The sequence below is a fragment of the Nilaparvata lugens genome, chromosome 3, assembly GCF_014356525.2.
Source record: "Nilaparvata lugens isolate BPH chromosome 3, ASM1435652v1, whole genome shotgun sequence".
Lineage (NCBI taxonomy): Eukaryota > Metazoa > Arthropoda > Insecta > Hemiptera > Delphacidae > Nilaparvata > Nilaparvata lugens.
The window spans coordinates 92,316,400-92,329,992 of NC_052506.1; the positions used below are offsets into that span (position 1 = coordinate 92,316,400).

The 13,593-nt window shown below is 34.8% G+C and overlaps 1 protein-coding gene across 4 annotated transcripts in view; it reads left to right on the plus strand.

Moving 5' to 3' along the window:
* LOC111055519 overlaps positions 1-7,669 on the plus strand; it is a 33,280-nt gene extending 25,611 nt beyond the window's left edge. For 2 of the 4 annotated variants that reach the window (XR_005570961.1, XR_005570962.1), the window contains 2 exons: positions 1,013-1,193; positions 7,531-7,669. Coding sequence is in view for 2 of the 4 variants with exons in the window: in XM_039425059.1 (XP_039280993.1) it covers positions 1,166-1,193; positions 2,382-2,623; positions 3,811-3,988; positions 4,801-4,888; positions 5,884-5,971 (624 nt within the window). In the remaining 2 variants the exon portion in view is untranslated. Of the gene's footprint in view, positions 1-1,012; positions 1,194-2,378; positions 2,624-3,810; positions 3,989-4,800; positions 4,889-5,883; positions 6,038-7,530 lie in introns of those variants that run through there. The other 2 variants (XM_039425059.1, XM_039425060.1) reach the window with 2 other exon arrangements.
* Positions 7,670-13,593: the final 5,924 nt, after the last annotated feature.

A 13,593-nucleotide genomic window follows, 5' to 3' on the forward strand; every position in this document is an offset into this window, starting at 1 on the left:
CAGTTAGTGGTTTCATCTCAAAATAAATTATTTTTTAGCAAATGAAACAAATGATACAGTATTGATTTAATTCAGTTTAAGCTGAAATATCGTTCACACTGGCTCTATGAAAAAGACCCTAATTATAAAGAACATTGTTAAACTACTAGTCATCATGACATTTAGACAGTAGGCCTTGAGATATATTTGTAACAGAGGGCAGGCTGAGCCTCAACTTAGCTCTCTTGGAAAAATTGAGGCTGTCATTCTATTTTATATTCTGTGATTTCCCTACCCATGATATATTATTAAAAATTGTTCAATATCAATCTGTCCTTTAGGGCCGTATTTATAAACGATTCTTAAGAACATTCCTAGCCAAACACGTTGTTGGCATACAACGATTTGGTTCCTGCTTTTGGTTGCTAGGCTGAGAGTGTTATTTAGAAGTATTCATGAATTCATTTCTAAGTCCATTCATTTCACTAAGAAAAATCCACAAAATCTATCGAATACGGAATAAAAATTAGTGTTTTTTCAATGACCAATATTGAATTAAACCATCCACAACACACTCGAGAAATAGGCATCAGGTTCTTAGAACAATTAAAATATTGATATTTCTTTTAAAAATTCTTATAATAAATATTTGTAATTCATTCTCGCGTACAGGCTTAGAAAGCACATACATGTCTACTCCAATTTGTATAATATATTATGAATACTTGTTATTGAAATGAATAAATCATTCATTATTATTCAGAAATTTGATTACAGAACTATTTTCTCCCGTGTAAAGTTCTTCAGTTCATCATGATGAATATTAATTCATACAACGAATGAATATTATTTTTTATACAATTCAATTAGTTTCTCCACAATAGAACCGAATAACCATCTTCGTTTTATTTTGGTAACCTAAGATATGATAAACTCCAATCAGAGCCATTGCTTATTAAAAAAAAAATAGTTCGCCAGCGAATTCTTCTTTTCCAGGGGTTCACTACTTATTATTTTTGAATATATGTTTCAGGTGATGATGCTTGACGGTGACTGAGAAATCAAAATTCAGAATTGTAATGGGGAGGGAATCTGCTACAAATCTTCGATTCAGATCGCAGTAATGACTCCAGGCAAGGAAACGTTGACTTGACCAAATCACCAAGCAGTAGAGATCAAGTTCAACATGATGCTGCCTTGGAGGTCACAGAAGCGTAAGTAATTCAACATTTTCCATCTTTTCATATTTTTAATTGGAGCATTTTCTTGTGAACCATATAGCTTTCAATAAAATGCACTGCATCGTTCTTCCTCTGAACAAACCGACATGTAAAATTGAGGGAGAAGTTTTGACTTTTCAACTGAGTATATTTTAACTGTATTTGTAAAAATATTTGTATTGCTTTTATTGGTTGCGAGTCCCTGACAGAAGTTCCACCTCGCCTGAACATATCATATTTAAGCTGACAATGGGCGGGCCTTATGGCTGTCATAATTGAGTCGGGACCGACAATTTAAAGTGCTCATCCGATAAATTGAGAGTATTTTTGTGAATTCACACATACCCAAGCAGCAAGGAAATGATTTGAAAGTGCTTGGAACTAATGTCACCTCTTTTAAGTTAAATCATTTAAAAGTAGGTACTTCCAAATTACTTTTAATTCTCCATGAAATGTCATTGGAGACCAATGATTGAAAATGATTTATAAATTACCTTAAATGATTTAGTCAAGTACTTTAAAGTACTTTTCAATCATTTGAAGACCAATGATTGGAAATGATTTATAAATTACTTAAAATGATTTGAATGAAGTACTTTGAAGTACTTTTCAATTACTTGAAGACCAATGATTGGAACTGATTTACGAATAATTTAGAATGATTGGAGTCAACTGATTTGAAGTACTTTGAAGTGATTTGAAAGAGACAATTATAATTACTTTAAAATCATTATTTACAATAATTTCAAGTCATTGAATTTTTTTCTCATTTCTGATTGGAATCCATTGACAATCATTCGGAATCATTTGAATATTCGGAATCATTTGATATCGATGATCGGTTTTCATCATTGTTTTCCACTTGTAATTTCGTATTTGTGTTACTTGTATTGAATGACCACCTTCACATTCAAAGAGATTAACCAACTTTCAAAATGGTGGATCCTAGACAGCGTATCACAAGGTTACGGAAAAGTACCTACCTAGTAGCCTAGGCTATTTTGAATTTGAGATCCCCAATCACACCTACAATGAAGTTAATATTGTTGAGAAATATTGATCCATGCATTTTCATACTTTTCATCAACTCTGAATATTCAAATTTATTCTAAGGATTAAAAATCTCTTTTTGAAAATAGTACGGTACCTAATGATTGTATGTGTGCAATTTCGTTGTTGCAGGAAGTATGAATTTGATGAAAAATCATTTCACGGAGCAATTCGAGACTATTAAGAGCCAGATTGCCGGAATGACTGCTCAACTGATGAAGAGTGGCAAGCCTTCATCGGCAGTGGATAACATGCCACCAGTTTCCGATGAAGAAACCGACAAATTGGTGGCCGATTGGTTTCCTCTGTCAAATTTTGAAAAATTTGAGAACTTGGAAATTCAATTGAAGAATGCAGATTTCCGGGAGAAAATTGTGAGTTTTCAACCATAGAAACAAATTTAGATGTCATCTATAATTATAATAGTAGTTTATGCAACAGTTATATAATGAGAGCCTTTAAAGCATGAGTGAGATGTGAGTTAGAACTCTAAATATCTCACTAATGCTTTAAGGCTGTGCAATGGCTAAAAATAAACTCCCTACTGGTGATATTTTTCGAAGTTTTTCGATTTGTATATCATCAAGCTATCAAAATGAAAAAGTTTTCCCAGGAAAACATTTTTTTCCAATCGTTACTTTTTGAGATATAAGCGCCTAAAGTTTAAATTTTTGGGACAGAACATTTTAAACTCGTCGGTAAGAGATAAATCCATGAGATTCAGAGGATAAATACTTCACGGTATTGTTGATTGAATGAAACGAAAATCTTTTGAAAATATTGATTTTTGAGAAAGTTATTCGATTACCAAAAAATAACTCAACTAGAAGTTATTTTTGGTCATTTTTAGTGATTTGAATAACTTTCTCAGAAATTGATATTTTCAGAAAATTTACGTTTTATTTAATCAAAATTACCATGAGGAATTCATCCTCTAAATCTCATGGATTTATCTCTTATCGTACGGTATTTGAAATGTTCTGTCCCAAATATTTAATCTTTAGGCGCTGATATCTCGAAAAGTAATGATTGGAAAAAATGTTTCCCTGAGAAAACTTTTTCATTTTGATAGATTGATGATATACAAATCGAAAAACTTGGAAAAATATCACCAGTAGAAAGTTTATTTTTAGCCTTTGCACAGCCTTAAAGTATTTAACTTATACTATATTTGAACTTTAGTCTATTCAAATTAATTGACTATTCAAATACGTTTATTTATTATGATTTCTGAAAGATTACTGGATGGATTGTAACAAAACTTGGAATATAGCATTATTTTAGGTCCTAGGTGCTCACTATAAAATCTTTTGGCGATATTTTAACTTTAAAGGTGTTCCAATGTACGATTGACAGTTCAGGATTTCGAGCTGGATGAATGAGCTGATGATTGCTTAGGTTTACTGTTACACAGAATCACTAAGTAGCTTCTTTATGTTCACTGAACACTCCCTTGATAACAAATAATGCGTACGACAAGCATGAATAACCGTGAACGGGCCTACTGTTCTTGAAGTAGAAGCTGAATTTGTTTATAATCAGAAAAAAACTTTATTTCCAGGTTCGTGCTTTGACGACTCTTGGGGCTGGCAGTACCAACAGTTCTAGGGCCCTGACATGGATGCTGCGAAACTCCATGTCAGCGGATTTAACTTCCATGTTTTCGTGGAGTGGCCAGAAAAAAATGACATTGAAGAAAATGGCATTCAACAAGACAAACTTCCAAAAAGTTTTATTCAGTAAGTGAATGAGTTTTAATATATTTATTTTCTTGCTTCTAATTCTACATGGATGTAATTTGAGGAATTTATAAAATTAATTCTGTAACAGGGATGTTGTGGGATTACTCCATTAAGGTGAAGTGAAAAGATGTAAATTTCACACTGGAAATCTACAACTGATTATAATTCCAAGTGCATATAAAAACTAGGAGACGAGAAGAATGTCTTCTTTCTATTGGTGTCTATATAATTTTTAGCCTTTTAGCCTTAGCGCTCTCCTGAGAAAACTTTTTCATTTTAATAGCTTGATGATATGCAAATCGAAAAACTTTGAAAAATATCACCAGTAGAAAGTTTATTTTTAGCCTTTGCACTGCCTTAATGATTATGGTTGTCAATGTCGAGACATTTCGAGCAGAATACATGAACTTTTCGACATGCCAGAAACTTGTTTATTTCAAAAAATAAGTGGGTGATGAAATCGAGAAATATTCCCAGAAATAATTGACATTATTTTTCCAATTGTCAAAAGAAGATCGTCTTTTGGTCTCTAAGAAATTTTAAAGTCAAGAAGAGCGGCTGAATAGTGTGTCACCATTAAGCTACCCATCAATACAATAAACCAGCAAAAACATTAGACAGGCTTGAAATATTCAGCAACTGCGAGACATACATGATAATGATCAGTGAAAATGACAACCCTGCCTCAAATAATCCAAGCAGTGGTGCCCTTCAGCCTTTCTCATAGCAACTAATATGTAGGCATGAATATAATTTTTTGTATCACAATTTATGAGAATGAAAATACATGCTTTTATTTGCTCTTCTAGGCGCAGTACGGAGGAGGTTCAAGGTGTCAGATGAGAAAATTGAAAAATCGGTGAAAACTTGGTTGCAGCAAACAGCTTATGACCTACTGTAAGTTTATAAACATATGCTTCCACCTCAGTCATCATAACTACAGCCCCTGACCCACAGAATAATCTTGGTCTAACCCAATATACCTAGAATACATACCCATCAGAATGTATTCTAGGTACCTTGGTCTAACCCAACGTTATTAGACGAAAGGTTGATCACTCACAGGTGTATGATTCAAAGTGGTGGGGGGAACGCCAGCGTGACGTCACGTGTAATAAAAATGTGATAGAGTAACTACACTGAGCATACAGTTTGTTCACTGTATCTTCAAATATATCGTCGTTTAATCTCCTCAAGATTGACCTAGAACTTGAAAATTCTCCATACTTAAAGCGAATGAATCACCGATTCTAATGATGTTGTTAAATATTTCAAGTTCATTCAACTTGTATGAATAAAATGAAGTTGAAAGTTTTTCAAGAATCTAAAAACGTGACACGAAAAATTTTATAAGCTGGAAAAGCGTATATGCTTCATATGGGCATTATGCTTCATTGCACAAGGGTCGAAAATGTGCTAAATCTACCTGCCAAAGGGTATTGCAGTTGTATTGTTCTCGCTTGACCGTCCCATGTCCCCATTGAGATAGGTTTCACCCATTGATTTGATATTCTATTTTTTTGTTTTATTGATTTGAAACACAGAGTCGTCGTTAAAATATTCTAGTAGAATTCATCTAGAAGTGAAAAATTACATTTTTAGGAGAGCAACTGGAAGAATTGAATACCACGAGCTCTTATGACAATAACTTTGTATTTCTAACAGATAAGTGAAGTAAACATGTTCTTTCCAAATTTAGATGACATTCTTCATAATAATTATTGATTGATTGATTGATAATGTACATAACTGAGGTTCCAATTTTGTTTTCCTTTGAACTTGATCTGCTGTAGACCTACAGGTCAAATGCTTCCGTTTTGACTTATTTTTGTACCTGAAGTTATACAATAAAGATGACATTGAAATCAAGTTGATTCAATTTTTGTTCACAGACATGGAGAAAAGAAGAAGAAACAGTCGTCTGCTGAAGTCAATGAAGACGAGACACTTGAAAATTTTAATTTGGAGCTCCAGCCATAAAATACAATTCGTCGCATTACTATGTTAATTATGAATGTTAAAGTAAAGGATTTATTCATCAATTTTGAAGTTATGTAATTTTTTCACATCCAGCTGAATATTCTATTTATTCTATAAAGTAGATTATATGTCAATGATTTTGAATCATATTCAATCATTTCTAAAGTGATTTAAAGTAGTTTATTAATCATAATTTTGCTCACTTAAAGCATTGTAAATCATTGTAGAGTGATTTGAGAGTAATTTAAAAGTGTTTTTAATCTACTTTGAAATGCTTTGAAGTGATTTAAAAAGTACATAAATCGATGATTCTAAATGATTTTTAAGAACTTATTTAATCATTTGAAAGTGATTTCAAATGATTTTCAAGTAGTTTATAAATCACAATTTTGCCCACTTAAAGCATTGTAAATCATTGTACAATCATTTAAAAGTGATTTGAATCTAGTTTGAAATGCTTTGAAGTGATTTAAAAAGTACATAAATCGATGATTCCAAATGATTCTAAAGAACTTATTCAATCATTTGAAAGTAATTTATAAATCACAATTTTGCCCACTTAAAGCATTGTAAATCATTGTACAATCATTTTAAAGTAATTTAAAAGTGATTTATTTGCTGCTTGGGTACTTCAACATTAATAGCAATATCCAACAATAACTATTATTGTACAGTTTTGGTAGAAATATAAGTACAAATAAAACATTCAATAATTTTTTTTCAATATTTTCCATGTTTTTGGAGAATAGGAACGAAGGATAATGTAAATTACAGACACTCAATTAGTAGAGTTCTCATATCTAACTGGTAAATGGTACGAGAACCTGAACGTATCAATCATACATTGATATTTTTGGGAATAGGAACGAAGGATAATGTAAATTACAGACACTCAATTAGTAGAGTTCTCATATCTAACTGGTAAATGGTACGAGAACCTGAACGTATCAATCATACATTGATATTTTTGGGAATAGGAGTGATCTGTGGCACTGGTGGATATAGTGCTTGCGTAGCAGCCTAAAGGTCCCGGGTTCAAACCCGGACAAGAACAAAGATTTTTAGCCAAGTCACTCCCGTGTTATCGGATGCTCACGTTACATGGCCTGTCCTGGCTGATATATATTTTTCTTTCTCTACTTTTCTTGCCTCTGAATGCAAGTGGACCTTTCTCACTTCCATAAAATTTAGAAAATATTGCAACCTTTTAATTTTAATTTATATCTATTGACAATTTCACACAGATATAGGTACTGAATAGAAATTGAAAAGTTATACAACACTCTAACATGGCCAACATAAGTAACCTTGGTGTTGGTAGTTGATCATTCTCGTTACAAATCTAATGAAAAACATATAAAATACGGTACATTGAATTGGAAGAATAGAAATGCATGACCAACTTACTAATGTGCATGAGAGTTGATAGAATATGTAAAAACATATATAAATTACATTGAAGAACATTTTTCTGCTATGTGTAGCCATAGAGTAGGATGTCAAAAGCAAATGAAACTTGATGATGAGTAATCTTAGGTGACTTTGTCTTTTTTTGGCAGGTTCAATTTGGAGTCGATGGATTTTGTTGCTATCTTTCCTCTCGAACTGACGTATCTGATTTTGTCATATTTATCATCAGATGACTTGAAGTATTGTGACCGTGTGAGCCAGCTATGGAGTAGGACCATTCACAATTTCATACAAAGTCGTGATCTCATTGAACGCGTTCGACTGAAACATAATTGGCAACAAGGAAAATACTCAGTTCATTGGCTTCATATCCCAATGCAGAAGCTGTTGGTCTCATGTTGGAGAACTACACTTATTCCATCAAATGACAATGTCTTCTACTACCCTCTAGTGGGTAGATTGGACTATGAACAGAATCTTTGTGGCCTTTATTTGTTTCGGTTGGATGCTGCCTTGAGAATGGCTACCAAATTGGTATTCATGACTAGTACCCCATATTTGATATGGAAAGTTTGTGTGTTGAGAGACTGCTTAGTTTGGATATATGGAACCCAGCAGCTAATGTACTATGATGGTGAAACTCACAGAACTATTGAGCATGAACTTTATGACAATTCAGATGGTGACCTTTTTATAAGAATGGATTCACACCACATTGTAGCTTGGACTGAGTGGGGATATCTGAAAGTTTGGTGCAAACGCACGACTGATCTTTTAGAATTGGAGCGTAACGAAGCAGGCCTGTATTATCAGCTTTGCAGTTTTCACGATGGATGTCTCGTTATCTTTACTTGTGGAGATTTAGACAATATTCATTATGGGAAAATTTCAAATATCTCCAAACTTGAAATACACAACCTGAGAAATGATAAGCCAGACAGGCTTCAGTACAGGATTTATGTTGAAGGAAAAGCCGATTATCTTGCATCAAATGAACGCTATATTATTCTAATTATCATATGCCCTATTACATCTTATCGCTTAATCCAAGTGAGGGATATAGAGAACCGTGCTGTCATTAAATACACATATCCATATTTCATCAGATTTGAATTGTATAATATCTGTGATGATTACATTATTTTAAGAGAGGATTGCAGTGAATTTGTAATATTGACTCTTGCCACTGGTGAACAGACCAGAATTGTATCAACTAGCACAATATTAAAAACTTTGTTTAATAAAAACTTCAGTGCTGGTCGTGGTCTTACACAACACTTCAGACATCAGCATCCTGGTCGGAGAAATGCCATGATTTTAGAGGCAATAAATAATGCCCGACGAGCTGGTAGACCAGAAACTTGGACAGCAGAAGAAGCTAAAATCCTAAAAGACTGGTTCAGGGATGGTAATGGGAAGGAGAGAGGATATGCTATCAAGCTGGCTGAGCTAATTCCTACGAAGACCCCTACTCAAATAAAAGAACGGGCAAGAAGGTTCAGTAATTTCCCCTTATTCGACATCTTCCAGTTGGATATAAGCGATGTTGGGTGTGAAGCGACTGACAGGACCTGTGATATGGAATCTGGGGATGATTTAGGGGATGGCAACGAGATGATATCCACTCAGGATAGTGATGACACCCCTGCGATTTGACTAGTTGTGGAGGCCCAAGTGCATATGCCTGGAGCAATTGCATTGGCTACAAGTGAATCGCCGGTTGATAGGCTTGGCAATGTCCAGTGTACGCCTGAAATTCCTGTCCTACCTGTGATGGAGATTATGAACTCGAGCTTGCAGATTGAAGCGAACCTGACTGATCCCAATGAGATAGAGATTGATCCAACGGTAAGGATTGATCCAGAGGAAGCCCAAGAAATAGCCAATGATCATGAGTTGGATGGTGATGTGTATGATAGAACCAACGATGAACTCAGTGCCTCCCAATTTGACCCTGCTCCGGGTGGAAGGTCTAGAAGTGGCAGAGTCTGGAGCATGGGTGCCAATGCAGTAATGGAGGTGACTGAAAATGAGGAAATTTATATCTCACTAGTAAATGTGACACAGTCATTGTACCTGATTTTTCATCATCTTCGAAATACATCTTTTCTTGGTTTAAATCGAGATCACTGAACATCAGTTCACAAGTGTGTTCGAGAGACTTCAATTGCAGAACATAGCAGCAATCCAACTTTGTTGACTGGTTAAACTTTGGCAAAAGTCTAACCAGACTCGGAATTATAACAAGTAGGCGACCCTAGGATTTCTAGTGGAAAGCACTAGTGTGGGCAAAAATTTACCACGAATAATTTTGAATGAAAAAGACTAAGAAATTGTCAAAAAACCACTGTCTTATTGATAATTAGAAAGACCGGTTTCGGTTATTACACCATTGTCAATCTCTGATAAACTAAAACTAAATACAAGAGCAGCAGAATTTATACTAGTAGGCAAGTACTGCTATTGGTCGAGGGCATGAACGCCTGCCATTGGCCTAGCTAGACAGTCTCCTCCCCCTCAACGGTGTGACAAAATGGCGGCTTAAGCAACAGAATCGCCATGATAATAAAATTTACTTTTAGTACAAAATAAGAACCAAGAAAACAAGTGTGAAAGATAAGAAAACAAATATGTAAATGGTAAAACTATTGACTAATGTATGCTTACAATATTTTATGATAAAACTAAATTCGTAGTGTTGTATTGGTTGAAATGAATCTGGTCATTTAAACTATACTGGGAATTTTCCTTAATTACTCTGGTTATTTCTAAAGCCTCTAGAATATTCAAAGATCTGCCTTTGTTATTAACATGCAGAAACTCAACATTCTCCTTAACTGTGAACTTGTGATTATTTGTTATCAAATGTTCTGCAAAGTTGGATTCCCCATTTTGTTTATTCCAATCTCTGATGTGTTATTTAATTCTACTTTTGAAACTTCTACCAGTCTGACCCACATAACAAGCATTACAATCATCACATTTAAGTTTGTACACCCCGCTTTTATCCCAAATATCAATTTTGTCTTTACTCCAGCTAAATAGACTATTTAAAATCGGTTTTGTCTTGAAAGCAACATGAAATCCATTCCTCTTCAATTCCCTACCTATCTTATCAGATACAAGGCCTAAATATGGGATTGTTATCCAAGTATTCTCTTCACAGTTTGAGCCTACAAAGCTAGAATTGATTGAAATTTGTCTATTAATTTCACTCAATAGTCTGTCCACCATACTTTCTTCATACCCATTTGTGACAGCTATCTGTTTAATTTTAGTGATCTCAATATCAAAATCATGATGGCTCATAGGTATTGTTAGTGCTCTATAGACCATGCTATTGAAAGCAGCAAGTTTGTGAGAAATAGGATGACAAGAATGAGGAGGAATGATAACATCAGTATGGGTTGGTTTACTGAAAATAGAAAACTTGTGAAAACCAGTGCTATGATCTATTCTTAAATCTAGAAAATTCAATACACAATCCTGTTCTACCTCTACAGTGAATTTCATACTCTGATTTAATCCATTCAGGTAGAAAGAAAATTGTCTAGTTGTATCCATAAGCAAATAATATCATCAACATATCGAAACCAGTAAACAATTTTATCTTTGAAATGACTATTTTCAATGATTCTACTTTCTAACTTATCCATAAATAATTCAGCTAGGAGTGGTGAGAGGGGAGTGGAGAGAGAGATTGTGTATTGAATTTTCTAGATTTAAGAATAGATCATAGCACTGGTTTTCACAAGTTTTCTTTTTTCAGAAAACCAACCCATACTGATGTTATCATTCCTCTTCATTCTTGTCATCCTATTTCTCACAAACTTGCTGCTTTCAATAGCATGGTCTATAGAGCACTAACAATACCTATGAGCCATCATGATTTTGATATTGAGATCACTAAAATTAAACAGATAGCTGTCACAAATGGGTATGAAGAAAGTATGGTGGACAGATTATTGAGTGAAATTAATAGACAAATTTCAATCAATTCTAGCTTTGTAGGCTCAAACTGTGAAGAGAATACTTGGATAACAATCCCATATTTAGGCCTTGTATCTGATAAGATAGGTAGGGAATTGAAGAGGAATGGATTTCATGTTGCTTTCAAGACAAAACCGATTTTAAATAGTCTATTTAGCTGGAGTAAAGACAAAATTGATATTTGGGATAAAAGCGGGGTGTACAAACTTAAATGTGATGATTGTAATGCTTGTTATGTGGGTCAGACTGGTAGAAGTTTCAAAAGTAGAATTAAATAACACATCAGAGATTGGAATAAACAAAATGGGGAATCCAACTTTGCAGAACATTTGATAACAAATAATCACAAGTTCACAGTTAAGGAGAATGTTGAGTTTCTGCATGTTAATAACAAAGGCAGATCTTTGAATATTCTAGAGGCTTTAGAAATAACCAGAGTAATTAAGGAAAATTCCCAGTATAGTTTAAATGACCAGATTCATTTCAACCAATACAACACTACGAATTTAGTTTTATCATAAAATATTGTAAGCATACATTAGTCAATAGTTTTACCATTTATATATTTGTTTTCTTATCTTTCACACTTGTTTTCTTGGTTCTTATTTTGTACTAAAAGTAAATTTTATTATCATGGCGATTCTGTTGCTTAAGCCGCCATTTTGTCACACCGTTGAGGGGGAGGAGACTGTCTAGCTAGGCCAATGGCAGGCGTTCATGCCCTCGACCAATAGCAGTACTTGCCTACTAGTATAAATTCTGCTGCTCTTGTATTTAGTTTTAGTTTATCAGAGATTGACAATGGTGTAATAACCAAAACCGGTCTTTTTAATTATCAATAAATCAGTGGTTTTTTGACAATTTCTTAGTCTTTTTCATTCAATATGAATAATTACCACAATATCAACTTCTCAACTACACAAAAACCGAATAATTTTCATTTCAGGCCAGTTCTCGGCCTGTGGCCCCGTGCGTACTCGTATCTTGGCAATATTGACGCAAGAAGGAACATAGTGTGAACTGAAGTATCTGAACTTCTAGGCTGATTGGGGGCCATCAGCCTTCAGTGTTGCTAGTTCACTGCCTACGTCCACGTCGTTGGTGCTGGAAACCAGTTCCCCCAGTAAGTCCTGGACCCAACTTCCATCAAGTGGTGCATGCCAGGCAGGAGAAGGGGGACGTGCTAAGGGCACATAAGGAGGTGGCTGCTTCCTTAGGAGCCCTCCTAACAACTGAAGTCTCGGCGTGGGTAAGAGTGGTCAAACCACAATTGACGAGGTGATAAGGTTAGAGGAGCGATACCACCTCTGCAGGGGGTGGCAGTGTATAAGCCAAGCAGATGGAATTTAATTGCAATTCCTGTCAACTCCAACCGATGGACAATGGAAATTATTCCTGTATTATGGCAATTCATTTGTAGTTTTCAAGTATGGTTAGAAGATGTTGACGAAGTGGAGTTGGCAAAGCCCGTAGGTGATATTGTCCAGTGTCATGATGATGTTGAAGATTCCGAATTCACTAGCTATGCCAAATAAGCCACTCAAGATGATGAGTCGGTTGCAAGAGCGAGAGAGGTTACATTCCTGAGGAGTATTGATATACCATGTGCTGAAAAAGTTCGACTATGTATGTTTGTGCAAAGTACGGTATATCTGCAAGGAGAACGCTGTTTTGGAACACAGCTACGATCTACTTGTCTATTTCAAAGCATATGATTAAAAAATTGCGACTGATTTCGGAGGTCTGAAGGTCCCATCAGAAGAGTTTAGAGCAGTTATTGACATATTATGTCTAACTATCATTGAAAAGCAAATAGATCATGTGATTCATATCTAAGCGGTGTGTCAAGAAAACAATTTTTGATATGTGTGTGGTCGCTGTAAATGAAGGTTTTCCAAATCGGTTTTCAACTCATAAACAATTTTGCGTGGATATAAACTGATTCATATAAAACTTAACCATGAGTTAAAAATGAGAATTCCCTTCCGGCCAAAAATGGGTTAGGTATCCACAATGATCAAAATATTTTTCATCCCTCACACTTCTTGACAAAATAGATCTCAATTGAAAAATACCGCACATCCACCGGGCGGGCCCCTACCCTATCATCCCCACCAATTCCTCCACCTTGACTCCCTAACATATACATCCTTCACACAAGAGTCAGTTTCTTCAGTCTGACGAAGAGTCAAAACGATCCTAACTACTACAAGAAAGTGCTT